This window comes from Zalophus californianus, chromosome 9, assembly GCF_009762305.2.
Source record: "Zalophus californianus isolate mZalCal1 chromosome 9, mZalCal1.pri.v2, whole genome shotgun sequence".
NCBI lineage: Eukaryota > Metazoa > Chordata > Mammalia > Carnivora > Otariidae > Zalophus > Zalophus californianus.
The window spans coordinates 95,261,702-95,288,205 of NC_045603.1; the positions used below are offsets into that span (position 1 = coordinate 95,261,702).

Sequence of the window (26,504 nt, forward strand, 5' to 3'; positions counted from 1 at the left end):
AACAATTTCCAGAGGCAATTTGATAAGTGACTCAGGCTAAATTCAGATCACCAGCAGCTTACACTCAGAACATTTTCCCCCTTGGGCTGAGGGAGCATTCCAAGAATGTATTTAATGAGGTGCTATACTAATCAGCCATTCCCTGGGTATATGTCTCTATGAGTGCTGAAGCTAATTGCCAAATAAACGTGTTTTCTCAAATATTCCTTACCTGTGTACAGACCATTTTAAAAGGAATCACATCTTTAGTTGTTAACCTCAATCAACAAATCTTTATTGATGAAATAAAGTGACTTTCGGTGCGACTTAGTGATAACATAACAGGATGACTGGCAAAAGGACAAATGAGAACATAATTATCAGTAGAATCTTAGCAAAAGGGTGAAAATTTGATGTCAGTAGTAAGAGTATCAAATATGTGTGCGAAATACTTCACAAATCTTGTCATTTATATTTAGTTTATTTGATTCTCACAACAATCCTTGGAGGTTTTATCAGCCCCTATTTTACAGGTGAGAAAACTGCTTTACAGATTTTCAATGATTTATCTAAGGTGACTGGCAAGTTATTTTCCCCCGATACACTTCACTTCCTCAATGGTCCAGTAGTACGTCAGGTGCACAGCTTAGCGCTCCACGTGTCCCGGGTAGGATCCCTTCTAGGCTGAGTTCAGTCAGCTGCTCCAGGAATCGGAGAGGCGTGCGGAAAGCCATTTCTACCACGGCTCCACTAGGTGGCAGTGAAGGCCACCCCACTCGAATGTGTCACTCAAGACATCTGGCTTTAAGTGGTCAAAGCCAGAAAGAGAAAAGCAAAGCGATGCTCTTCTTCTAGACTCAGAAAAGACCGCATATGCATGTGTATGCATGCACGTGTGTGTGTGTGCGCGCACATGTGTTTGCTAGGCAGAGGAACTGACAAGTGAATAGAAACTGTTGCTGCACTCTATGCAGTTTCTCATACTGCTAGTGGGTAGGACCAAGAGTGAAAGAAAGACCTTGATATTCGGCACTTTGATACTATAATGTGTTCTCTTAGCCCATATCTGCAAGGATGGATCCTGGATATCCACTTAGGGATTACATGATGTCCAAGAGTGTCATTGTCATTCGGCATAAAAGTGAATGTTCTCTCAAGAGGAAGAATTCATGACTTTGGTGCATTGTCTGTGGCTGTGCCTACGCTTTTGTCTTTCTCCCCGAGTGTATTATGATCTATTGTTGTGTTATAGCTGGCAGAAAGAAAAACCACTTGCAGTATCCTATGGGTAAAGGAACTCAATAGCAAAAGAAATTCAAGATACTTTTGATGCTTTCTTGGTTTGGTAATAATCAGCATTGCTAGAGGTTAGTTGCAAATTTTGGCCACTGGAGAAAGAATTGGAGCTCCCAATTACAGCAATTCCATCTTAGAAAATAGATGTGGCTGGAAATGAAGAGTTGGAAGCCATCCTTTCCACTGAATAATGTTTACTTGTCATCCTAAATCTTCCAGAAGTTAGGGGAAAAAAGTTTCATTTGTCTGTCTGTAGCAACTCTGGGGAAACCCCCACCCCATTTATAAAACCAGAGTTCCCATCAGTTTGAAGAGTGTTCTACTCGAGGAGACTCATCCACTGGGGGCACCTGCTTCTCTTCTGGCACTGGGGGTAGATCGGGTGCTTTCTGTCCACACCTTGCAACGGTGAAGCGACTCATGTGAAGAGCTTCTTCATACCCTGGGAGGGTGTCCAAAGAGGAGGGCAACTGGCCGAGGGGGCTGTGGGAGTGAGCCACAGCCAGGATTCTTCGAGCTGCAGGGCCAAATATTGACTGCAGGGCTAGGGAGGAAAGAAGGAATAGAATTAAAGTAAATGTGACATCTTCAGAAATCAGGGACTTACAACACACTTAATTTCCCTTCATTTTTAGCAAGTGTCTAAACCATTGTCACTCTCAGCCACAAAATGTTATGAAAATGCTGTGAACCTTGTTTGGAAACCAACTTCACTCTGCTGGAAGATCCTGTCTTCCCTGGGGTCCTCAACTAATCTAAATTGTGTCCCCATATCTGACAACCTTGTCCTTCCCTTTTATGGACTTGGGGCCCTTTACACCAACCCACTGATAATGCAGCCTTCTTAGAAATATTTACTTCTGTCTTATTTATCTTTTTTCAAAGGGCAGTAAGTGAAACAGGAAAGGTGAACAGCAACGTAGCCTCTCTTCAAAAGAAATTTCACAATGTTGTGCCACCTGCTGTTCTGACTAGTCTTTCTTCTCCCATTTCAGGAAAGAATATAATATGAAGAAGAGAAGAGAAGGACATAAAGGAAAGTGTTTTATAATCATCAAGGTGATGTTAGGCTAACATATAAGTGTATCAGTAGATACACTACAGAACAAAGAATTGCAAGTGCACATGACTAATTTCTTCAAAGATGTAAAATATTATATAGGTAATAAAAAATACAGGTTCTAACAAAACCCAAGACATTTTTGAAAAAGGGATACACTCAGAGCTTAAAATAGTTTTATCAAAATAACTTTATAAACTGGGTAATTCTTCCTATAAGACATTTCCAATATTTTCTCCAACATTCTACTTCTTTCTTCACTCTATCGTTAGACCAGTATTTGAGGACACAGAATCAGTGAGAGCCCATGTCACCACACCATCAGGTTTCTGGAAATTAAAACAAGCCTGAGTTCTAGAATCTTTAATACTATTCAATCCATGTTTCTATGTTGTTTCATCATCCTGATCATTCTTTTACTTGTCTTTTTTTTTTTTTTTTTAGTAGTTTCCTCAGCGTGGAGCCCAACGAGGGGCTTGAACTCACAACCCTGAGATCAAGGCCTGAGCTGAGATCAAGAGTCTGACACTTAATTGACTGAACCACCCAAGTGCCCCCAATCATCCTTTTTTCCCCTTAATTTTATTTATTTATTTGACAGAGAGAGAGACAGAGCGAGAGAGGGAACACAAGCAGGGGGAGTGGGAGAGGGAGAAGCAGGCTTCCAGCGGAGCAGGGAGCCTGATGAGGGGCTGGATCCCAGGATTCCAGGGTCATGACCTGAGTGGAAGGCAGACAGTTAACTGATTGAGCCACCCATGTGCCTCCCTGATCATCCTTTTAAACCCCCTTTCAGGTTATAATGTCAGAGTACTCACAAGTGATAGTGCTTTGGAGAGTGCTATCATGATCAAAAGCTATGACTGTCACTTCATAGGGAGGCCGGCCTTCATCTTCCCCATTTTGCTGGCGACTCAGACAGCAGCGGAAGCACGCAGACGTCAGGCCGCATAGAAGAAGCAGTGCACCAATTACCACCAGTAACCTGCAAGAAGAGCACCCCCCAGTGATAGCTCTGCCATCTGGTGTGTTTCCCAGCCCTGGCCATAACTGGTCTTCGGTGTCTACATTTTTACTTTGACTATTTTGCACAATAATCATGATTTTAATTTCAACACTTTCATTTCACATGCATACTTATTTTGTCGGCAAGACTAAATCAGTTCATTAAAACAATAAAAGATCTAATGTGGTTTGGAGGGTCTGCTTTCTACTTTATATTCTCCTCTCTGTAGAAATTTCTAGAGGTGACTCTGACAAAATACACAATAACCTCTTGATGGCTGAGGAGATGGTATTGAAATAGGAAATCCTGACATATTGTCACATAGTTAATGATGAGGTAAAGAAACTTTACTCCATGAGATGCTAGGTAAGTAGGCTGGCTGTCTCATACATTTTTTTCCTACTGTCAATATATTTAAAAACTAAAAAAAATAAAAATGAATGCCCTTGAGAAAAATAAAGTTCCTTTGAAATGTCTTTCTGGGTATGATAGCTGAAACTTACCATATGTACCAGAGATGCACCCAATCTGTGGTCAGGCAACTATGGAGAAAGAATAAAGTTTTTTTGCAACAAAAACATAGTTGGCGCCTGTTGTAGTTCCAGAATCAGGAATATGAGTTACAATATAATTTGCTATTTTGTTATAATAAAAGCATCACAACTTACATATATTTTTTTAAGTTTGCATTTTAATTCCAGTTAGTTAACATATAACAGGTTATTTTAACTTCAATATAGCCAGCAGAATCTATTGCAAAATGGGATGCCTTAAAGTGTTTAGTACTACAGATGGCATTGGGTAAATAATTTTGTAAATCATTATAAGACAGACTAGTGATTATGAAAATGGTGTTAATAGAAAATATAACCATGATCACAGTAAACAGTTATGATGACAATTACCAAGAAAGAATTTGGAATGTAAGTTTACAAAGTTTGAAAATGGGCAGGAAAGTTAAGGTTTGTATATATATATATATATATATATATATATATATATATATATATTTGAGTTCAATAAAATTCAAACATAAAGAAAATATCAGTTATAAGCATGAAAGCAATACAATGAAGTTTGTAACTTATGTTTTGCAAATTGTTGCAAAAAGGGTCACCATTAAATCATAAAAATTCTCACAATGAAAAAAAACCCCTGAACTTTCACATCCAATATCAGAACTAATATATACACCCACTGAAGCCAAACAGGAAGGAGGAAAAATGTAGAAACCAACTTCACCATGTTGAAAGTTAATTAAAGTAACTGAATTTTCTCTATAGAGATGACAAAAATATGGATTGCAAGGAAGGAGTGTGGGGTAAGCTCAGGAGTGGGAAGGGGAGAGGAAGGAGATATTTATGTTTGAAGATGAACAAATTTAATAATACTTTCTGATATATTGAGCTATTGAAACCTATTGAAATTTTCTTCTACATCCTCTCTTTGGTTGTACAGTTGTAGAATATACAATTTGCTTTTTCAATAAACAATGTCTCCTGTAGGTTTCTCACATTCTCCATTTATTTAAAGCCTCTTCTAGTTCTATAGTGTTAGTGATTCTGATTCTGTTAAAAGTGATTCTTCCTGAGTAGTAGGTGTCTAAAACCTCAGACAGTGTGACAAGCAACAAAGGCTGCCACCATTTGTCCTGGGTTTAACAGTCTTGGCTATTGAAAAACCCTTCCCATGGCTAAATATGTGTTTTCCTTCAGGCTAAGCCAGTGTTTTGTTCCAACTGGCCCTGCTTTCTTAATAATTTACCTCCAAGTGGAATGAATCTCTTCCCCTTTTATGTCCTCTGCGTCTGTGTAAGACCTAATTGTGATAGGTTTAGATTAAGGGATAACAACCTCAAAGTGATAGCTGAATGAAGTCTGCAGTAAGTATTGACATGCCTTAAAATACAGAAAATGCTCGTCATATTTCAGATGGTGATGCTACTCTGGAATTACCCAAACATATCTGCCTGGGATGAGATTTTAAATCTAGTCTGTCCTGATGAGTCACTGAGAAGCATGGAAAAGGAAGACTTTTGCAAATTTCTGTGACTATATAAATTGAGATTGATTCCGTTGTTTTAATGGAAAGATAAGTCTTGGAAAAAATGCTTTCAGGGATGTTATTTTAAGTACTTAGGATGACACGAGGGCATGTCTTTATTTTTGCATGACCCATCTGTGAGATTAGTGGGTTGATGTCCATTTAAGTAAAGATAAAGGGAAGTCACAGATATTTAATGACCTCTTGACCCTCTTTTGGGTACTGTTTTTGTTTCTTCTTCTTCCCCAGTTTGGTCTCAGATACTTACTGTTCAGGATTCACGCAGTTCTCCTCACATCTTGCCAGGGGAAGCTGTAGGAAGGGAAATAGTCTCAGACAGGGAAATGTCTCATCTGCTCTGCTCAGCAGCCTACCAACCATTCCTCATGACTCTGCTCTGTTAGTTAGCCGGGACAATATGAGGACAAGGTCATAGGGTCAGCCATGTTTAGAACTGTTTGTTTTCATTGCTCCCATGCCTGTTGATTATTATATTTGAAGTGGGAGACACTAGAAGAGCAAATATCTAATCTGTGGGGGGTTTTTTGTTTGTTTTGTTTTTCGGTTTTGTTTTGGTTTTTTGTTTGGGGTTTTTTTTTTTTTTTGGTGGTTGGTAAGCATTACAACTTTTGTGAGTGGGAGGCAGAAGCAGCATTTAAATCAATTAGTCCTAGAAATGTCCTGATCTGTCCCTCAGGATATTGTTATCACCATCTTAATTCTTTCCCAGCAACAAATTGAATTCTACCTCACTCCTTTTTTTTATTCCCTTAGCTCATCAATAACACACCGTACAAAAAAAGGAGAAAAGGAGGGGAACGATTTTATTTATTTAATAGCTACTATATGCCAGTCAGGTTGCTAAGAATTTTCAGTTTGTCATAACATTTCATCACAAAACTCATGCAGGTGGGTATATTTAGCCTTATTTTGAAAGGTTACGTGACGGAGGCAAAGGGGTTTAAGTTAACATGGCCAACTGTATGCTCCTATTGATGTAGCCAGAATTCAAATCAAACTCTATCATAGATATGACTAAAGGTAAGAGAAGCTTAAAGTGCTAAACAGATAAAATACTTCTTTTTGTGACTATTGCCAAAAAAGAAAAGAAAAAAGAAGGAAAAGTGAAGGGCAAGGAAAAGAACAGGAAGCAAAAGGAAAATACAAGAAGAAGAAATGGATTTACAGACAATAATTTAACTCGGATATAGAAAGCAAAACAAGCAGTCCATTCTCTACTAAGACATGTACAGGAAAATGATACTAGCCAGTTGCTTCTTTTTCCTCTTTTTTTATCTTTATTTTAAAGTAGACTCCACACCCAGCGTGGAACTCAACACGCTGGACTTGAACTCACAACACTGAGATCATGACCTGAGCTGAGAGCAAGAGTTGGACACTTAACTGACTGAGCCACCCAGGTGCCCCTGCTTTTCCTCTTTACTAGTGTTCATAGCTGTGTAAATTTCCCCTTGACAGTTGTCCAGAATCCTCAGTCTAATGACCCTTTTCTCAGCTAACAAGTTACTCAGGGGCTTCTGATTTTTGGTAGGGAGAAATAAAAGGTTGGAAGTATTTTTCAGGAACTTTCCCTCCTTTAACTTATTTCTGATCTGAAGGCATCTAAACTGCTAGAATTGTATCAGGGCTGATGTGGAAACTCCGTTTAGGGGAATTATGTAATTAATTTTGATAATTTATTTGGGATTTTGAGGGATGAGTGATAGGATGCTAAAAGAGAGAAATATAGATAAGTGGCACTTCTAAATTACCACAGCTATCCTTCATGTGTCTATGGTTACCCTAATTTCTGTCCCCCCATTTCACTGATGCCATCAGCCACACATGGGCCATGTAACCCTATAACACTAAGGAAACATTCTAGTTATTCTTTTCCCCACTACCTCTTTGGTTCAATACATGTCTTTCACCTCAATCACATCCCCCAAGGTTCTTCTGAGAGTTGGTTTATCTGAGAAACAACCAAACAAACAAAAGTTTTATTTTTGCCTTTTCGCAACTCACCTGGATGCAATATACCAGGGCAGAGACTGTCACGGCCTGGGTTTGCACCCCCATGGGGCTGAACTGCTTCTCCAGGATCAGGTACGGAGTGTCCGTGTCTGTTGCCTCCTTTCCATGCTCTGTGTTGGTCTGACTTCTTGACCTGGAGGACTTAAGGAGACAAATTTTTCTCAGCAATAAAACTTTCGCTCTCTCTTTCCTCTTACTCCTTTGGGCTTTTATTTTCTGTGGTCTTTCTCTCCCCTTTCATCCTGGCTTCTTTCTCTGTCTATTCTGTTGTTACGGTCTCCACATTTGCTTCTTTTGGCCTTCTTTCCTTTCCTTCTACTAGCAATCCTTTCTATATGTCTTTAACTTTCTCCCTCTGCCCCCAAAAGGAAAACATTCAGGGAGGACACATTCAGTCCTCAGATTTAGGTGTTTTTCTAGGCAGTGGTGAGAAACTTGACTTGAGGCGGCTCAACGGTGAATTGCTGGTGACCAAACAACTTCTCTCATCTCCATCAAAAAAGGAGTAATACTCTTGGTCCTTTACTGCAGCACTTCAGGGGGACCTTTGAATAACAGCCAATCACCATCCACTCCCCTCTCCACGTGATTAGCCCTCCTCCCTTGCTCTTTGAAACCCTCCCCTTTGCTATGTTGATAATCAACTCTCCTGGTTCTGGGTCATTTGTTCGTAACCATTGCAGTAGGACTGAGACGTTAACAAATGGACCGGAAAGCACTCCCATCTTTGAGGAAAGCAGGTCCCCTCTACCTTGACTTCAGTTCTTTTTGAAACACACAAGTCAGATAGGCACACATCACATTTTTTTAAACTGAGTTCCAAAAACTAAAGAATAAATTGGGTTCCAAGATCTATGAGTCTCTAGGTTTCTCTCTCTCTCTTTTAAATAAAATCTAAGGTCAGCATAAAAATAAGCACATGTGGAAAGACAATATTCGAAAGAAACATCTCTACAGGAATGAGTGAATGTTGTATGAATGACTTATTCTTAAGTCAGTGATTTTTTACTTAATACAAAGTACTTCAAAATTTTTTTAAAATACAAAGTATTTCATAGGAAAATTAGACATCAGTTGATGCAGATTTATCTATCTCATATGAATTGAATAAAACAACTTTCAGATCATAACTAATGCTGAAAGTCTAATTTTACTTTTACTGAGTGATTGTTGAGGGCAACTGTTGAGTGGGATTAATTCAAAGAGTCCTTACACAGCTTTAAAATATGATATCAGCATGGAGAATATAATCTTTTTTTCCTCTTAGCCAAGGGAATCAAATAGTGACAGAAAAGCCTAATATGATACTGGTGACTACACAGCATTAAGTTCCAAAACTAAATGAGCGCTACATTATTTTTTTAGAATGAAGGAAGATAGAGATAGGATGAAGAGTATTTTTCAAATTTCAGCAGAAAAATTGACAAGGTGGGAGGTATTTCATAGGACAAGGAGAGCAGAAAAATCCTGGCCCTCCACTAAATTATTTGTGGTTTCTCCGAGGCTGAATTTTCCCATTTATAAAACAGAGGAGGAATGCTCACTTGACCTGCCCTAGATGTTGTTTCATAGAAAAAATACCATTGGAGATACGAAGGCATTTTGATTAGAATATTTCTACTTAGAGTGGCCTGCATATGGTAGCATCATTAATCTTTCCCTGCCCTTTCTCTTGTCAGAGACACAGTAAAGCATCGTGGCTAAGAATCCAGCTAGCTTATCTGGGATTAAACACTTGCTTTGTCACTTATTTTTATTTATTTATTTATTTTTGCTTTGTCACTTATTAGCTGTACAATCTTGGGAAAGTTATTATACCTCTGTTGGGTCAGTTTCATTCTCTCAGAATGGTAATAATAATAATGTTACTTCATAAACATAGAGATTAGGCAAGTTAATGTATGTGAAATGCATATAATTGTCCTGATGTAACAAGTATTTTATAAGCATTAACTAGGATTATCTTGATTTCCATTCAGTTTTGCCAATGACCTTCACCTTCAATATGCTGAATAACTGATGTCCTCTTGGTGTATTATTACCATGACCATGTTTTAGCTTTCCTGGTATTCCAATTCTTGAATATTTCCTCTTGCTGTTCTGGTCATCTCTCCTCCCAATCATACCAGCCAAACCTGCATGAACAGGTTTGTCAATTAACATGATTTTTCCCCATCACACTTGCCTGCATGTGATTGCCATCATCTTTTTGCCCTCCAGCTTTCTAACAGGTTTGAACAAAGTGGGATTCTGTTAATGACGTCCTTGTTACTTTTCTTTCTTAGAATTACTACTGCCTTTTTTGTTTGTTTGTTTTTTTGTTCTCACTGGATTATTCCTTGAAGAAATAGAACTTCTTGTTTATCCTAATGAAAGTGATTATGCCTTGTGGCAATTTTAGTGCTGAGTTCAGTCCCTGTCAAAGCCTCCATATCAGGAACGATGACAGAGGAAAGAAGACCCCTGCAGGAAGATTGAAGAGGGTACACACTGGAAGGGCAGGTAGCTGAGGTAGAGGGGAATGACCTCATTTCAATCCTACACAATCTTGTTGTACTTCCATTAAGTTTGTGAATCATTAGCTTATACCCAGGTTGTTAAGGACTTGGAGTGGAACCAATGGAGGGTGATGTACATAGGCCTTTTCACCTATGCCTCAGGAAATTGTTATACAAAACCTGTAACAAGTGAAGCTAAAAAAATTACTTATTTCTGGCCCCTTTGATTATTCTCCTTTTGACCTTGTCTACATCAGGTGACCAACCAAGAATTCCCTTCCTTTCTGTGCCTCAGTGAAACAGATGCCAGGACAACCCTTACTGTGAGTCAACAAGCATGAGTTATAAAGTGTTGAGCAATGAGTTAGGCCATACCCATGGCTTCAAAAATAGATAATAAAGCAGAAGAGATTAGTTCCATCTTGCAACTTCTCCACTAGGAAGTCCCTTTGTCTTATGAATCAAGATTGCAGTGTAAGCAATGAGTGACAACCTCAGAGGTATTGACAGTCAGGATTAGATTTAAGGAAATTTAACAAAACAGAAGGATTAAGTTTATCACAGGATTATTAGTTTTATATGCCATCTAACACATTACCACAAATTATATGTGTAACAATGTAAAACAACACACATTTTTTTTTTATCTCACAGTGTCTGTGGATCAGAAGTATAAAAACAGTTTTGTTAGGTCCTCTGTTTAGGGTCTCACGGGCTGCAGTCAAGATAGCTGTTGGGCTGTGCTCTCATCAGAAGGCTCGACTGGGGAAGGATATACTTCCAAGCTATGTCAGGCAGGAATTCATTTCTTTGTGGCTATAGGATTTGTGCATGCTTGTTTCTTTAAATCTGGCCAGAGAGGCAGAAAGGAGGGAGAGAACCTTTAGCAAGATAGGCACTATACCTTACATAATCACAAAAAAGGATCATATATGTTCCATCACCTTTGCCACATTCCAAGCCACAGACACCAACCCACCAAGCAGAGAAGATTACACAAGGGCATAAACATCAGGAGGCAGGGATAATGAGAACCACTTAGTCTGTGAAACTTGTCCAGCTATCTGCTACATCAGGATTATAGAAATTATCCCATGGATCTTTAAAAACAGAAGAAATACAAATGTCCATCGATGGATGAATGGATAAACAAAATGTGGTATATACACACAATGGAATATTATTTAGCCTTAAAAATAAAGAGAATTCTGATACATGCTACAGCATGGATAAACCTTGAAGACACTATGTTAAGTGAAATAAGCCAGATACAAAAGGACAAGTATTGTATGTTTCCACTTACATGAGATACCTAGAGTAGTCAAATTCATAGAAACATAAAATAGAATGGTGGTTTCCAGGAACTGGGAGAAAGAAAGAATGGAGAGCTATAATAGTCAGCGTCCTCCAGAAAAACAGAACCGATAGGATGTGCATATTTATAGAGAAAGATTTATTATAAGGAACTGACTCATGCAATTATAGACTGGCAAGTCCAAATCTGTAATGTGGACCAGCTGGCTCGAGTCCCAAGAGAACCAATGGTGAAGTTCCAGCCCACAGGCTGTCTGCTGGAGAATATTTTCTTATTTGAAGCAAGATTAGTGTCTTTGTTCTAGGCCTTCAACTGATTAAATGAGGCCCACTCTCATTATGGATGGAAAACGTTACCCTACTGATTAAAATGTTAATATCATCCAAAAACATTCTCAGAGAAACTCAGAAAAATATTTGACCAAATATCTGGGAACCCCATGGCCCAGACAAGTTGACACATAAAACTAAGCATCACAGGAATTATAGTTTAATGAGTACAGAGTTTTTAACTGGATAAGAATATCTGACATCAGGTAGAAAAGAGATGTTCAGTAAATCACTTATATTTTTTGGGCTTTAACTCCACATTCTCAAAATAAAGAACTAAGACATATTTTCCTTAAATTTCTTTGTATTTTAAAACCCAGCTTATTCTGGTGATGTCTTAATAGCTAAGAATCTCAAGTGTTAACTGTTTACTATTTACAAGATATTAAAGAATATTACAATTGATATGGTATGCCAGGGTGATAGGAAAGAATTAGTTTTTATTAATAGAAGGGGATCTATCTTTACTTCTAAAGAGCTTGTAATTTGGTTGGAGAGATGGAATAATTTTAATGGAATTGAAAATCAATAGAGTGCACTATTAGAGTGTATAAAATGAGGGAGTGAAAAGTGTTGGCAATCCTACCTGTAGATGTTGAGTACAGAGGATTTTTTAAAGAAAAAAACAGAATTGTATTTGTAGGGAGTACAGGATTTGTAGAGCTCATCACCAGGTCCTGGACTGTTTACTGAGTTTCTTATGAGTGTGGACCCAAAAGAACAATGGATGATTATGCTCTCCTGGGTTTCATGGGTGGGGTATGAAGGTGAATAACTGAAGTCTGAGAGATCTAGCTCAATCTTAGGCCTTCTCTAAAGAATGTAGTTCTTTCTAGTGCTGTGTGTATCCTTGGGCGTTTTAGCTATAGAGTCACATGCGTCCTTCCAAGACAATCCTTCGTAGGACAATCCATAAAAGGTTACTAGTAAGTGATGAGCTCACAAGAAAAAAATGTTTCATGTCAACAAGTGTGCTTCTGTATCACTTCTGTATCACTAGAATATTGATGGCATACAAAATAATTGAGTCACTGTGGAGAATGATAAAATGTCCTCTTCACTGTGACATGATTTCAGTATTTATTAATTCATCATTAAAAACACTTTCCTGGGATGCCTGGGTGGCTCAGTTGGTTAAACATCTGCCTTCAGCTCAGGTCATGATCCCAGGGTCCTGGGATTGAGTCCCACGTTGGGCTCCTTGCTCAGCCGAGAGCCTGTTTCTCCCTCTGCCTGTCTCTCCCCGTGCTTGTGCTCACTCTTCTCTCTCTCCCTCTCTGACAAATAAATAAATAAAATCCTTAAAAATAAATAAATAAAAATAAAAACACTTTCCTGAGATTCTATTTATGTGAAAGTCAGCATGGTGAATGCAGGAAGCAATCTTGCTTCCTGGCACTCACAGTCAAGGGAAGTGGGGTGGGGCTTCAGTGATAAAGGTAAGTAGCATTGATTTGTTACAAGCTGGTTTGACTAGGATATATTACAGGCTGAGCTTTTTTTGTGAACTGTATCATAGAGTAAAACTACATTTAATTTTTTAAAATCTTTCTTTCTTTCTTTCTTTCTTTCTTTCTTTCTTTCTTTCTTTCTTTCTTTCTTTCTTTCTTTCTTTCTTTCTTTCTTTCTTTTTCTTTCTTTCTTTCTTCTTTCTTTTTAGAGACAGAGAGCAAGCTAGCAGAGGGGCAGAGGGAGAAAGAGAGAGAATCTTTAAGCAGGCTCCACACTTAGGGCAGAGCCTGACACGGGGCTCAGTCTCATGACCCTGAGATTATTACCCTGAGATAATGGACCTGAACTGAAATCAATAGTCTGATGCTTAATAGGCTGAGCCACCCAGGTGCCCCGTAGAGTAAAACTTTAAATGACAAGTGAACTATTTTCAATTTGGTCTCAGATATCCTGTGCAGGAAAAGGGAATACAAGTAATCCAGGAAGGAGGAAGGAAATGGAATCCTAAGTAGACTGTCAATATCAGTGATTTTCTTAATAGTTTCCTAGATATTTTATTTGTATGTATATTTTTTTCCAATGTTCTTTAATGTATCCCCTCCTTTTATTTTTTTCCTCACGTAGTTTAAAGCAAATTCCAGATATCGTATCATTTTGCCCATGAATACTTCAGAAAATATCTCTAATACATAATATTTTTTTTTTAAAAAAAGCACATATAACTGCAGTGAGATATTTCTTCTCTGGTTAGGAGGTTGTAGAGGGAAAAAAGGTGAGAATTCTATCAACGAATTCATATAAGCATCCTTATGGGGCGTTCATTGAAGTCTTTGAGACTCCAGTCATTTATGTGTAAAATGTATCCTTTGATGGGCAATTCAATTGTGCTGAATATTACTACTACTAATATTAATAACTATCATTTCTTGAGTTCTCATGTTTGAAGTAGAATACTTAGCATTTTGAAACAATATTTCATATGAATCCAGATAGCAACATTACCAACATTATCCAGTGGACATTGCAATGTCTCAATTTATAGACAAAGACATAAGTTCAGAGTATTAAGTAATTCCCCAAGATTATAGACTAAGGTACTAACAAAGGAAAGATTTGAAACGAGCTCCATCTGGCTCCAAATTTCTGCTGCTATGTTATACTGCCACTGTATGAAATAGCACTCCTAATTAAGTTCTTAATTACCCAGGTCACCATGGCTGGAGATGAGTCACACGTGATTAACTCCAAAATTTCTAATCTTCTGCTTATTTAAACAGTCAAAATTAAAAAGGAAAATGTGAGACTTGTGAAAGCCACAGTATAGAGATAGTCTGCTACAGTGAAGTAAACAAATATGGACACTGGAATCAAGTAATCTGGTTTAAATGCACAGTCTTCACAAATTTAGTGTGAGTTACTCTTTTGAGTTTCAGTTTCCTTATCTGAAGAATGAATACAAATGCCTGTCCTCTAATGCTCACAGAAAATACAGTTTTCCCTTTCATAAATTACCTACTGAAACATCCTGAAATACTAGCAGAATCACCACTTTCCCCACCTGCAATAGACATAACCCAAGAATTTGCATCAGCCAACTTCCCAGTATGAAGCAAAATCCTCTTCTTCCTCCTACCAATGATTGAGTCATTCTTCTATTAAATAGCAGTAGCTATTTAAACACTCCAGCAGGAGCTCACACATTTTTACTTTGCAGAAGTCCTTGACTGCTTCACTCTCTCATTCGTGGAATGAATTTGGAAATGACTTTTGATGACTTCAAGAGCAAGACTATGAAGGATCAACCTGATCAGAAGCCAAATAGAAAGAAAGCTAAAGGTATTAGGGGTGGGTGAATGTGCACAGCAACAGAATTCTAGGATTAGGCCAAAAATGTAAATTAATTGAATATAAGATTAGAAAGCTGAAACACTCGAGGATGGAAAAATATTGTAGAATTAATAACATTTACTTAAAAGAAAAACAATTCAGATATAATGGTGATGATGATGATGATGATGATGATGCTGTGAATGAACTAACTTGATATGAATCATGATGTATAGATTCTGATAACTTTTATTAAACATTATCATATGTTATGTTCTATCCTATTCACTTTACCTGCATTACTTCTCTGAATCAGCATTCATAGGTAGACATCCAAGTTAACAGTAGTCATTTGTTCATTCATTCATTCATTCTTCATGTTGTAAATATTGAGTACCTGAATTTTACTACAATTATGAAGCTAAATCTCTCAGATCAGTCACCTACTGAAAAGAATCCAATTGCCTTCTGATCAGAAAATCACTAATGGGAACAGAGGTTGGATTAATCGTCTCTACCTACCCACGAAATGGGACAAAGGGTGTCCTGTAGAAAATGGGAGCTTGTGCTTTCCCTGAACAGGTGTTGAGCCTATGATTTTCTTCTAAAAATTCAGGAGTTTCTTCACTCAAGAGTGGTCAACATACACTCATAGTATAGAATGAATACTGATCAGAGGGAAATATTGGTTGATTTACACAGATATCTACCCCCAAGCTAGAATCCTAAGCAGTTATTTGCAAGAGATACAACTATCTTCTACTTCTCTGCCAACTTGCCACATACACTCCAGGAGCTTAATGACTTTTGAATCAGTGAATGAACTGTATTTCTTCCTGTTAAGATTTCTATTTTGTCTGTCTCATCTCTAGAGTCTAACAGAAGTGCTTTTGACTCTGTGAATATATTTGACCATTGATTGATTTGGATCATTACACATTTGCACTAGAAATTTGGGGATGTAATGTTCCAAGCCATGTAGCAACTGACAGTTGGATTAAAGACCTATGTTTGGATCTTAACATCTGTGTGATCTCATACAATTCACTGAGACTTTGGGTTTCCTTATCTGCATATAGATGATAACACTACCAGTACCCTATTTGTGTATTGCACAGGGTGAGGAGTTCACATAGATCATATGAGATATTTTCCCATTGAACCAAAATATCTGTGCTTTTGCAGTGGTGGAGCTGTGAGCTACATGACTTATTTGTTTCTATAATAATGGTGAACTTTTATAACAACAAGGGCCACAGCTGGTGTAAGTATAGGACATGACATTAATATGAGTCAAATGAATATTGCAGTTTAATTCCTATTTTTCTTCGGTCAATAACCTTACTTCCAATGGTAATTTTAGTGGAATAAAAATTGAAAGCACAAAATTATAATTATTTGAGGTGATCTGTTGATTAACTAACTAAAACTTATTTGCTTGGTGTCTGACATTCTTTTATGGTACACTACTTATAAAACACACTGTGTATGAGGTACGTGTGTGTGTGTGTGTGTGTGTGTGTGTGTGTGTGCATCCACATGGTCTATATTAAAAGTATCAGGATCTCTGTTCTGTGGACGAAACTGATCCAACCAAGCTAGACTGAGAGTTTCTTAGAGAGTCATTATGGGGAGAGTAGATAAAGTATAAGCTTTAGAATCAGATACTTAACATCACATTATCTGATATTGAGTCCCGGCTCTTAAATTGTGTCAGTTGTGTGACCAAGAGTAAATTACTTAAATTCTCTGTCTGTATTTTTCATCTGTAAATATGGACAATGAATTATTTGCAGAGCCCTTGGGAGGACTTCTAAGGTAAGAAATGCAAAGTACAAGTTACAGACAGTTTCCAAAGAATTGTTTGATGACTTGCTTCCATCTTTTACATCTTTCTGATTCTATCCTCTGTCACTCTAGGTCCTCATTTTCTTTCTTCTCGGTGGTGGTGCCCTACTGCTGTGACCCTGGGGATCCTTTGCTTGGGATTACTGGTAACTCTTATAATGCTAACAATGCAACGTAAGTACTGGAACAGGGAGAAAAAGTGAGAACTTACAAACATGGTTTATTAATTGGTTTCATAACAACTATAAACAGCCTTGATTTAGATACAGTTTAGACAAACTTTTTGGAATAAGTGGGAACATGAATAAGTACATTGTGCTTGTCCCTCAAATTGACTGGGACATGGAATTAAGATTATGAATGGTAGGTGTTTGTTTTGTTTTGTTGTTATAACTTCCTGGATAAAGTCTGTTTAAATCCTGGAATGATGAAAAAGAAAATAATTTGAAGCTACTAAGCCACAAGATCCCCTGAGACCCAAAAGGAAAAGAAACTTCATATAGTTCACATTGAGGTTGTTTTTTTTGGTTTTTGTTTGTTTGGTTTTTTAGAGAGAGAGAGAGCACGAGTGGGGGGAGGAGCAGAGGGAGAGGGAAAGAGAGAATCTCAAGCAGACTCCATGTTTAGCACACAGCCTGACATAGGCCTCAGTCTGACGACCCTGAGATCATGACCTGAGCTGAAATCAAGAGTCATATACTTAACCTACTGAGCCATCCAGGCGCTCCTACATTGAGTTTTAATTGAGATGATGAAATACCAATTTAAAGTTAAGAATCAGAAACACTATCTCAATAAATGAAACATTTAAAATAACTGTAATTCAAATTTATAGAATGGCCACTCATAAGAGAGGATGTTGAGAGGAAAAGAAGTGATAAGAAGGATGAGAGTAGCCAAGAAGGAATGAAAATGGTATCAATCATCCATATAATCTGCCTGTGTATTTAGATTGTAGGTCTGAGTTACTTTGTCCATCTAGAATCTAGATGATTAAGGCCTTGGAAGTGCTGTTTGTTTCTCAATTGTTGGTTAAAGTCACCAACCATTTATTTTTTCAATCTGTTAACACTTAGGGCCTTCCCTAATGACTAGGATAAGTGCCCTTGACTCAGTGGTGGTGACTGGATGAGTCTTCCCATGAGAAGAATCATTTCACAACAGTCTCAAATCCAGCCTTCAACCCAAGGGGTCCGTCTGTTTTGTACTGAACCATCAAGCTTCTAGAACTGAGACATTTGACCCTTAACATTAATTGCCTGCCAGATTTCACAAACTTTATTTCATCCCCACCCTTCCTAAAATGTACTGTGGCTAAAAAAAAAAAAGAACCCAAGAAACAAAAAATGCTTGAAATTGTTATGACATAGCACCTTACAATAATTGGGAGGGTGCCTCAAAAAAGGGGTGTCACAGTTTTTAAATAAAATTAGGAAGTCTGGAAGGGTAGAGAGTTAACAGCAGAATAAAGACACAAATAGAGTAAATCATTAATGACGACTATTAATAATCACTGAGTCTGGTTGGCATCTATTTCAGATTGTCCATATTTTATTTATGCCATTGATATACCCTTTATCTTATGATTGCTTTTAAGCTTGTCTATAACTATCAATAACAAGCAAAATCCTGTTTGTTTTTTTTTTAACCAAAATGTCTGTGACAGTTCCTGACATTAAAAAAAAAATACTGCAGGAATATTAAATAACTTTTAAATCCATAATTTCTGAGTAATCTTCCAGCAGTTTATCTGGTTGTCAAAATAGATAATTTGATTCGATTCTTTGATTTCCTCAAAATCCAGTGGAGGGATTTTTATTCAGGATTGGTAATGGAGTTCTTATTTCAGCTATGATTTAGTATCACAGGTTTCTGATCTTCTAAAGCAACAGCAAGAAAACCTTACTAACCAGGAAATTATACTGGAGGGACAGATCTTAGCACAGAAGCAGGCAGAAAAAGCTTCCCAGGAGTCTGAAAGGGAACTCAAAGAAACGATAGAAACCCTTAACCAGAAGATGGATGAAAATTCCAAAAAACAGATGGAACTTCATCATCAGAACCTGAATCTCCAAGAAGCTCTGAGGAAAGCAGCAAACTTTTCAGGTATGTGGGATGGAGAGGTGAAAAGAAGTAGTGGAAACTTCTCTGTTTAATCTAAACTCTGCTTTGAAAATGTCTCTAGGCACGAAATTGGCATATTAACATATATTCATAATGTTTGACACCAGAATTTCTCAATTTTTGTCAACCCACCCTTCCCTCTGCTAAATTCTTGAGATACCTGATTTAATTAAGCACAGTTTTTGGTGGATTTAAATTTTCTTTCCTCATAAGAACCTCTTCTTTATTTTTAAAATTTGGTTTTGAGATATTTCTGGAAGAATTCTCCCACCCTTACCCTTTGCCATGGATTCTTACTTCTTTCTGTTCCAATGTATCTTTTCTTTTTTTAAAGGATTTTGTTTATTTGAGAATAAGAGAGAACAGAGAGTACCAGTAGGGGGGAGGGGCAGAGGGAGAGGGTGAAGAAGGAAGCCTGATGCAGAGCTCCATCCCAGGACCCTGGGATCATGACCTGAGCCGAAGGCAGACGCTAACCTACTGAACCACCCAGGTGCCCCTGTACCAATGTATCTTAATCATTGATTTCTTTCCCTATGGTGTCTCCTTTGTCCCTGGGAAGCTCTACATTAACTTTATTCTATAACCCTATTTCTTAGAGTATAAAACATCAATTTAAATTGAATGAATGGAGGTAAGCTGACTTGCAAGTGTTGGGTAGATACTTTAGGTAAGAGAAAAATATAAAGGGCCCAGGAAATCAGTTTATATAAGAAGAATTGAGTTGATCTTAGAATCTAGGAGGCAAGTAGAAATAGTATCTCTGAGAAGGGGATGATGATGTGAACTCTGATGTTATTACGGAGTTATCTGTGTCATTTAGTCTTTGTACAACATGTAATTAAATCAGGCATATGCTTTTCATCATAGGGAGATTTAAGGGATATGAGATGGAATTACTCTCAGAGATGCATTGCTTTCTTGGTGGTGTATGAATGAGTGCCCTATTCTCAGCATTAGTAACTAACTGCTACTAATAAACAGAGATTTCTCCAGTTTCTTGCTTGTACATCTCACTTGATCTCAACCATGCAATTTATTTGAATATGGATTATATAACAGTTCACAAATACCCACAGATCTTTATTTTATAGATGAAAAAAATTGATAGCCAGAGAAGTTAAGTGATGATAAAATGATAAGTAGTTTTTTTTAATAAAGTTTTGAAGTTAATAAATCCCTTCAATATTTACAGGGTTATTTAAATTTCCAAAAGAAGCAGAGCTTTTTGGACAAACTGATCTTTAGCAAGTATCAAACCTCTATTTAATGTCTTTATTAAGGAGGGAGCTATCGAGGAAATTAAAGAATACACTGTCTCTAAAAAGGTGTAAAGGAAGGAGACTAATCTATCAAAGATAGGAATGTTTATATAAGCAGACATAGCTGCATACCAACCAATGATTTAGTCCCCAGATGGGGCTGTAAAACAGTTTTGTTTTGTTTTGTTTTTATCAGTTGTATGAGATTAAATCTACATCAGGACCATCCAGAACTGTCTCCCAGAGATTCCAGGCATGGGCAACCAATCAAAAATACTAAGTAATATGTTTTTCACTGGTAGATATCCCAGGTAACATGTTCCATTCCTTGACAGTGTCAGATAAAGGCCAATTAATAGAGATAGCAAATAAAGTACTGCTTTTCATCAAGCAGCTTTGAGAAGATTCTCAAAAACATTAATAATAAAATACCACATGGAAAAAAAATAGACCGGTTTCCTCAAGTTTGAGACAAGTTTTATCTTTCTTACTAACAAGTCTGTGGTACACAGTGTAGATATGAAGAGAGAGAGATTCTGAGAAGTTACCAAGTGTGGTTTTCAGGAGGTAATCCAGCCAGAAAGGTGCAGGGTCTGCACAGTAACAGACTTTATATTTAGGACTGAAATTAGTGGTGGTTGTCAACCTTTGGTGTACAACATTATCACTACAGTAGCTTTTTAAAAATGGCAATTTCTAGGTTTATCCCGAGATTCTGTATCAAAATATCTTGAAGGGCACCAAGAAGTTTCCTCAATTGATTCAAACGCAAAAGTTTGAGAGGTAGTGCATGTCGTGATTAAACACATGGATGTGAGAGCGAGTCTGCCAAGGTTCACATTCCCATTTATTCTATCTGCCAAAGGAAGAAAATGAATGGAATTTATTTAATCAAGTTGTTGTGAGGATTAAATAAGTTAATGTGTGTAAAGTACTGCCAACATAGTGATATTGTGTTTGTTAAAAAAAAAAAAAAATTAAAAGAGGACCCCAGGTGGGCTCCATCTGTAGAGCATGAGATTCTTGATCTTGGGGTCATGAGTTCAACGGGGGCTTGGGTGTAGAGTTTACTTAAAAAAGCATTTTTTTTGAATTAAAAGAAACACAGGTAGTTTGAATACCACATATGGCTATGTATTGGACAACATATGCCCAGAAACAGGAAGCACAATATTTAAGCTTAAATTCATTATTTGAAAACCTGAAGTTTTAAAATATATAAATGTGTCTTTTTTTTAAAGATTTTCTTTTTTTTTTTTTAGATTTATTTATTGATTGATTTTAGAGAGAGAAAGTGCACATACTAGTGAGAGGGAGAGAGAATCCTGAAGCAGACTGCTTGGTGAGCACAGAGCCCAAGGGGCTCTATCCCACCAGCCTGTGATCATGACCTGAGCTAAAATCAAGAGTTGGTCACTTAACCTACTGAGCCATCCAGGCACCCCAGATTTTATTTCTGAGTATTTTCCACACCCAGCGTGGGCCTCAAACCCACCCCGAGATTAAGAGTTGTGTGCTCCCCTGGGTGAGCCAGCCAGGCACCCCAAGCTTATCTTTTTGAGAGCAGTGTGGCTATTAACATATCCACTCCCCATTCTTCCAAACATAATTATAAAAAATAGGTCAGATTCTAAAGTTACATCTCAGCTCAAGTTTTGCTTTTGAACACACTGGTTTTTAATTTAGTTTACTAAAATCAGAATACTTTAAGAGAAATAAAGACTATTGGTGTATTGAGGTCTTTGAAGACTCTGGATATAATTCTAATTAAGAAGAGATGATATGCATGTGACAGTCCTGAGGGGAGAATTGATTTAAGAACTGTAGAAATATTTCTACTCAGGCATCACTCACTGATTAGATATGCTACACTTCCTAGGTCCTTGTCCCCAAGACTGGCTCTGGCATGAAGAAAACTGTTACCTATTTTCCTCTGGCCCATTTAATTGGGAAAAAAGCCAGGAGAACTGTTTGTCTTTGGATGCCCAGATGCTGAAAATTAATAGCACAGATGATCTGGTGAGTTTTTATGGTTGTACATTGCACTGGAGTAGTGCCTTATAGGGAAATAAATCAGATTTATGCCCTTGGTGGAGGAGCTCGTGTTTGAGAATCAGAATACTTATTTTCTAGGCTCATCTGACCACTAATGATGTGCATGACCTTGGGTAGAGAGGTTACATGGTATCTCTAAGCTTTTGTAAACATTTCTGTAAAACCATGGAAAGGATGTCGAAGATCTCTTTTGGTTCTTTAGGTTTGTGAATCTAACCTAAACATTACTCCCCACAGGAATTCGTCCGGCAAACAAGTGCCCATTCCAATTTCCCATTCTGGATGGGGTTGTCTCTGAGGAAACCCAGCAGCGCGTGGCTCTGGGAGGACGGCTCTCCTTTGAGGCCCCACTTGTAAGTTTCCTATTCTTTGCTGAAGGTGCTAGTGAAGTTGCTTCCGCATTCCACATAATGTCCTCTTCTTGTCAGGGAGAAGCTTGAGGAATTTCTGAATGTTCCTTCTCCACCTCTGTCAGGGACTCGCCCATTTAGCCTTTCAGACCTTCTCTGGAGTTTTCCTTCCCACATTTATTACTGATTTGAAGCTTTTAAGACAAGTTTAAGTTTCTGACACAAGGTGGCAGTAAATCTACTTTTTTTTTTTTCCCCTTCCCCATCTGCAGGTTTAGACTCCAGGGTCCTGTTTCCCAGAACTATCCTTCAGGTAGTTGTGCATATATACAAAGGGGAGCTGTTTTTGCTGACAACTGCATTTTAAGTGCATTCAGTATATGTCAGAAGAAGGCGAATCTACTGAGAGCAGAGTGAATTCGAAAGCGCTTGGGAAGAAGAGAAGGAGAATTCTTTTCTGGAATTTAAGTTGTCCTTCATCACTTAGGTGTAAACCACGAGAGCCCTGCTTGTTATTAGCTGATGGCAGAACTCCCTAGCAGAGACTGGGCTTCCGGCTGCCTGGCACCTTGATATCAGAAATTTTGATTCTGTCTCTCTCTCTCTGTTTTTCACCTAGCTTGTCCCAAGTCTTCCTGCCAGCCCTTCAATCCCCCTTCACTTTTTTTTATTTTAAAGTCTTATTCCTCTTCAAGTCTTGGGAGCCTTCTGTACTCAGTCCTCTCTACCTCAGTACCATCTTCCCCTCACCCTCCTAAACCACATAGAAGATGGAACGTGGAGAACTTGCCCAACTGGTGGATGCATGGAAAAATGCATGTGAAACAGAAAAGAATGCCTGAAGAAACAGAAAAAGGGAAAGGCCATGCTGGAATCCAGAAACTTGTGTTCTCAACATTTAAAAGCTACAACTTATTGGTCTTTTAAATTGTGATCTTTCTCCAGATTCCACCACGTACACACGCGCACACACGACATACACACCCCACATCATCACATTTTGGGGCAATTGGGATGTCCCAGGAAGTAATTACAAATTGAATGATCTTTTCAGTCAACTAATCACAATTCATTATTAGTTTTGGAATCTAATTATTTCTTCATCCTTTATCAAAGGATAGCTTAATCACTTTAATCCTCAGACAGTATTTGTTAGAATCATGGGGCCTGAGGCAAAAATAGATTTTTTTTTCCCCTAAAGTACACACCATTTGTAAATGAGTTCTCAACTCTGTTGTGCTGTGCTAATATGGAAACACACAGGACGAAAATATGAAGATACTCAATTAAAGAACAAACTGAGCCAGGTATGGATATATAGCTGAATAGAAACAGATGGAATTAGAAGTATTCCTTCTATTTTCAGTATTTCTACTCCCTTGCTACCTCCTTCACAGGTTATTCTACTTTTTAAAGGAAGCCTTTCCATTTTGTTGCACATAATCTAGCACCAACTTTATAAAAAAAAAAAGAAAAAGCTGTATCATTCCTAGGAAAACAAGAGATATTTTCTTTTGTTAGCACATTTATTGATGTTTAATTGGCATATAACAAACTTAATATATTTGAAGTAACAAGAATTTTTTCATATATATGAACATTTTCCATTGAAATCATCGCCACAATTAAGATAGTGAACATTTCCACCATCCCTCCAACTTTTGTCATCCTCTCCCCAATGCCTTCTCCTCAGACAACCACCAAACTGCTTTCAGTTTATATTTTGTAACATTTTATATGAATGGAGTCAAACAGTATGCCTTTTTCTTTATTTTTGGTCTAGCTTCTTTCACTTAGCTAATCATTTTGAGATTCATTCATCTTGTTGCTTGCATCAATTTTTCACTCTTTCTAAATGTTGAGTATTATTCTCTTAATATACCCCAATTTGTTGATGAATTACCTGTTGATGACCATTTGGGTTGTTTTCAGTATTTGTCTATCGCAGATAAAGTTGCTCTAGATATTTGTGTACAAGTCTTTGTTTGTACATAGTATTTCTCTTCTCTTGGGTAAATGCTTAAGAGTTTAATGTCAGGATCACTCAGTAGGTGTATTTGAGAAATTGCCGAACTATTTACCAAAGTTGTACCATTTGATATTCCTACCAGCAATGTATGAATGTCCCAATTCCACCTAACCTTGCTAACACTTGGTATGGTCAGTCTTGTAATTGTAACCTTCTAATAGGTGTATGGAGGTATATTACTGTGGTTTAATTTGCATTTCCTAAATGAAAAATAATCTTGAGGTCTTTTTATTTACTTATATTGCTTATTTACTATCTACATATTTTCTCTCATAAAGTAATGTACAAATCTGAGAAGTTTCAAGTTGTTTGTTTTTTGTTACATTTTGAGAGCCCTTTGTATATGCTGGGTAAAAGTCCCTTATCAGATGTCTTTTTGATCATCTTTTGTTTTTGTTTTTCAGTTTATGGCTTGACTTTTAATTCTCTGGAAAAGCAGTTTTAAATTTTGATGAAGTCCATTTTCATGTTTTTACTGGTGTTTCTAAGAACTTGTTGCCAAACTCAAGGTCACAAAATTTTCTCCTGTGTTTTCTTCTAGACATTTTATAGTTACAGGTTTTCCATGGAAATCTGTAACTTACTTTGGGTTAGTTTGTGAGTCAGGTAGTAAAGTGCTCTCTCTCTCTCATTATTATTATTTTTTTTGCATATGGATATTCAACTGATTTAGAACATTTGTTGAAAAGACTATTCTTTTTTCACTACATTGCCTTTGCACTTTTGTCAACAGTCACCCATATGTGCATGGGTCTTTTTCTGTCTCTCTCTTCTGTTCCACTGATCTATCTACCTATATATTTTTACGCCACCATGAATATTGCAATTTCTCTAAATCATGTAGTGGTAATCCTTCAACATTGTTCTTTTTTCAAAGTTGTTTTGATTAATCTCTGTCTTTGTATTTCCATGTTAACTTTTGAATTGGCTTGTTCATTTCTAAAACCTAACAAACAAACCCTGTTGAAATTTTGAATGTGATTGCATTGAATCTATTAGAAAAATGTGGGGAAAATTGAAATTTTAAAAATACTGATTTGTTCAACTCATAAACAAGGTATATCTCTCCATTTACTTGTGTTCTTTAATTTCTTTAAGCAATGTTTTATAATTTTCTCTGTATAGATGTTTCACATATGTTCTTAGATTATCATCATATATTTCATATTTTTGATGCTGCTAGAGATGGTATTGTTATCATTTATAATTTTAATTTCCAAATGTCTCTTGATAGTATATAGAATTATAATAAACATTTTATACTAACCTTATATCCTGAAACACTTATTTTTTCTAGTAATGTGTGTGTGTGTGTGTGTGTATTCCATTGGATTTTTACATAGATAATCATGTCATCTGCAAATAAAAACACTTTTATTTCTTCCTTTCTAGATGATTTTTATTTCTCTTCCTTGCTAGATTTCATAGACTAGACAGACCCTCTAGTAAACATTGAAAGAAAATGTTGAGAGTGAACATCCTTATTTTGTTCTTGATCTTGGAAGAAATCAGTGTTAATACAATTAAGTATGGTGTTAACTGTATATTTTTCGTAGATGCTCTTTTTTCATTTGAAGAAGTTCCCTTTTATTCCTAGAATGCTGAGAGTTTTTATCAGGAATGGGTATTGATTTGTCTACATCTACTTTTTCTACACCTATTGAAATGATCACATATTTTAATATTTTTCTGTTTAATTTTTTAACGTGATGAATTACATTGAATAATTATAAGAGGTTAAACCAACCTTGGGTTCTTGAGATTTATTATCATTTTAATATATTGGTGGATTAGTTCTGCTAAAATTTGTTTCAGGATTTTTGCAAGTATGTTTATGAAGGATATTGATATGTAATTTGCTTTCTGTGTAATGGCTTTGTCTGGTTTATGTTTTAGAGAAGTACTCCTCTATGTCAATTTCCTCGAAGGTTTTGTGTGGAATTGGTACTATTTGTTCATTATTTCATATAGTTTACCACTGAAGTCATCTGGACATG

General features: G+C 37.1%; 2 protein-coding genes across 2 annotated transcripts; one reads left to right on the forward strand and one right to left on the reverse strand.

Annotated features, from left to right (window-relative positions):
* Positions 1–327: 327 nt before the first annotated feature.
* TMEM52B (transmembrane protein 52B) lies at positions 328–7,897 on the reverse strand. Its single transcript, XM_027594764.1, has 5 exons — positions 7,410–7,897; positions 5,653–5,696; positions 3,845–3,883; positions 3,154–3,320; positions 328–1,819 (listed from the first exon to the last, which is right to left on the reverse strand). Exons 1-5 carry the CDS (start codon positions 7,461–7,463, stop codon positions 1,578–1,580), a joined length of 546 nt encoding a protein of 181 aa, XP_027450565.1. The 5' UTR covers positions 7,464–7,897; the 3' UTR covers positions 328–1,577.
* Positions 7,898–14,711: 6,814 nt separating this feature from the next.
* Positions 14,712–25,764, forward strand: OLR1 (oxidized low density lipoprotein receptor 1). The gene is made up of 6 exons (XM_027591804.2): positions 14,712–14,848; positions 16,760–16,861; positions 18,548–18,793; positions 21,953–22,092; positions 22,366–22,481; positions 22,751–25,764. The coding sequence occupies exons 1-6, from the start codon at positions 14,761–14,763 to the stop codon at positions 22,893–22,895; spliced, it is 837 nt and encodes a 278-aa protein (XP_027447605.1). The 5' UTR covers positions 14,712–14,760; the 3' UTR covers positions 22,896–25,764.
* The last annotated feature ends 740 nt before the right edge of the window (positions 25,765–26,504 follow it).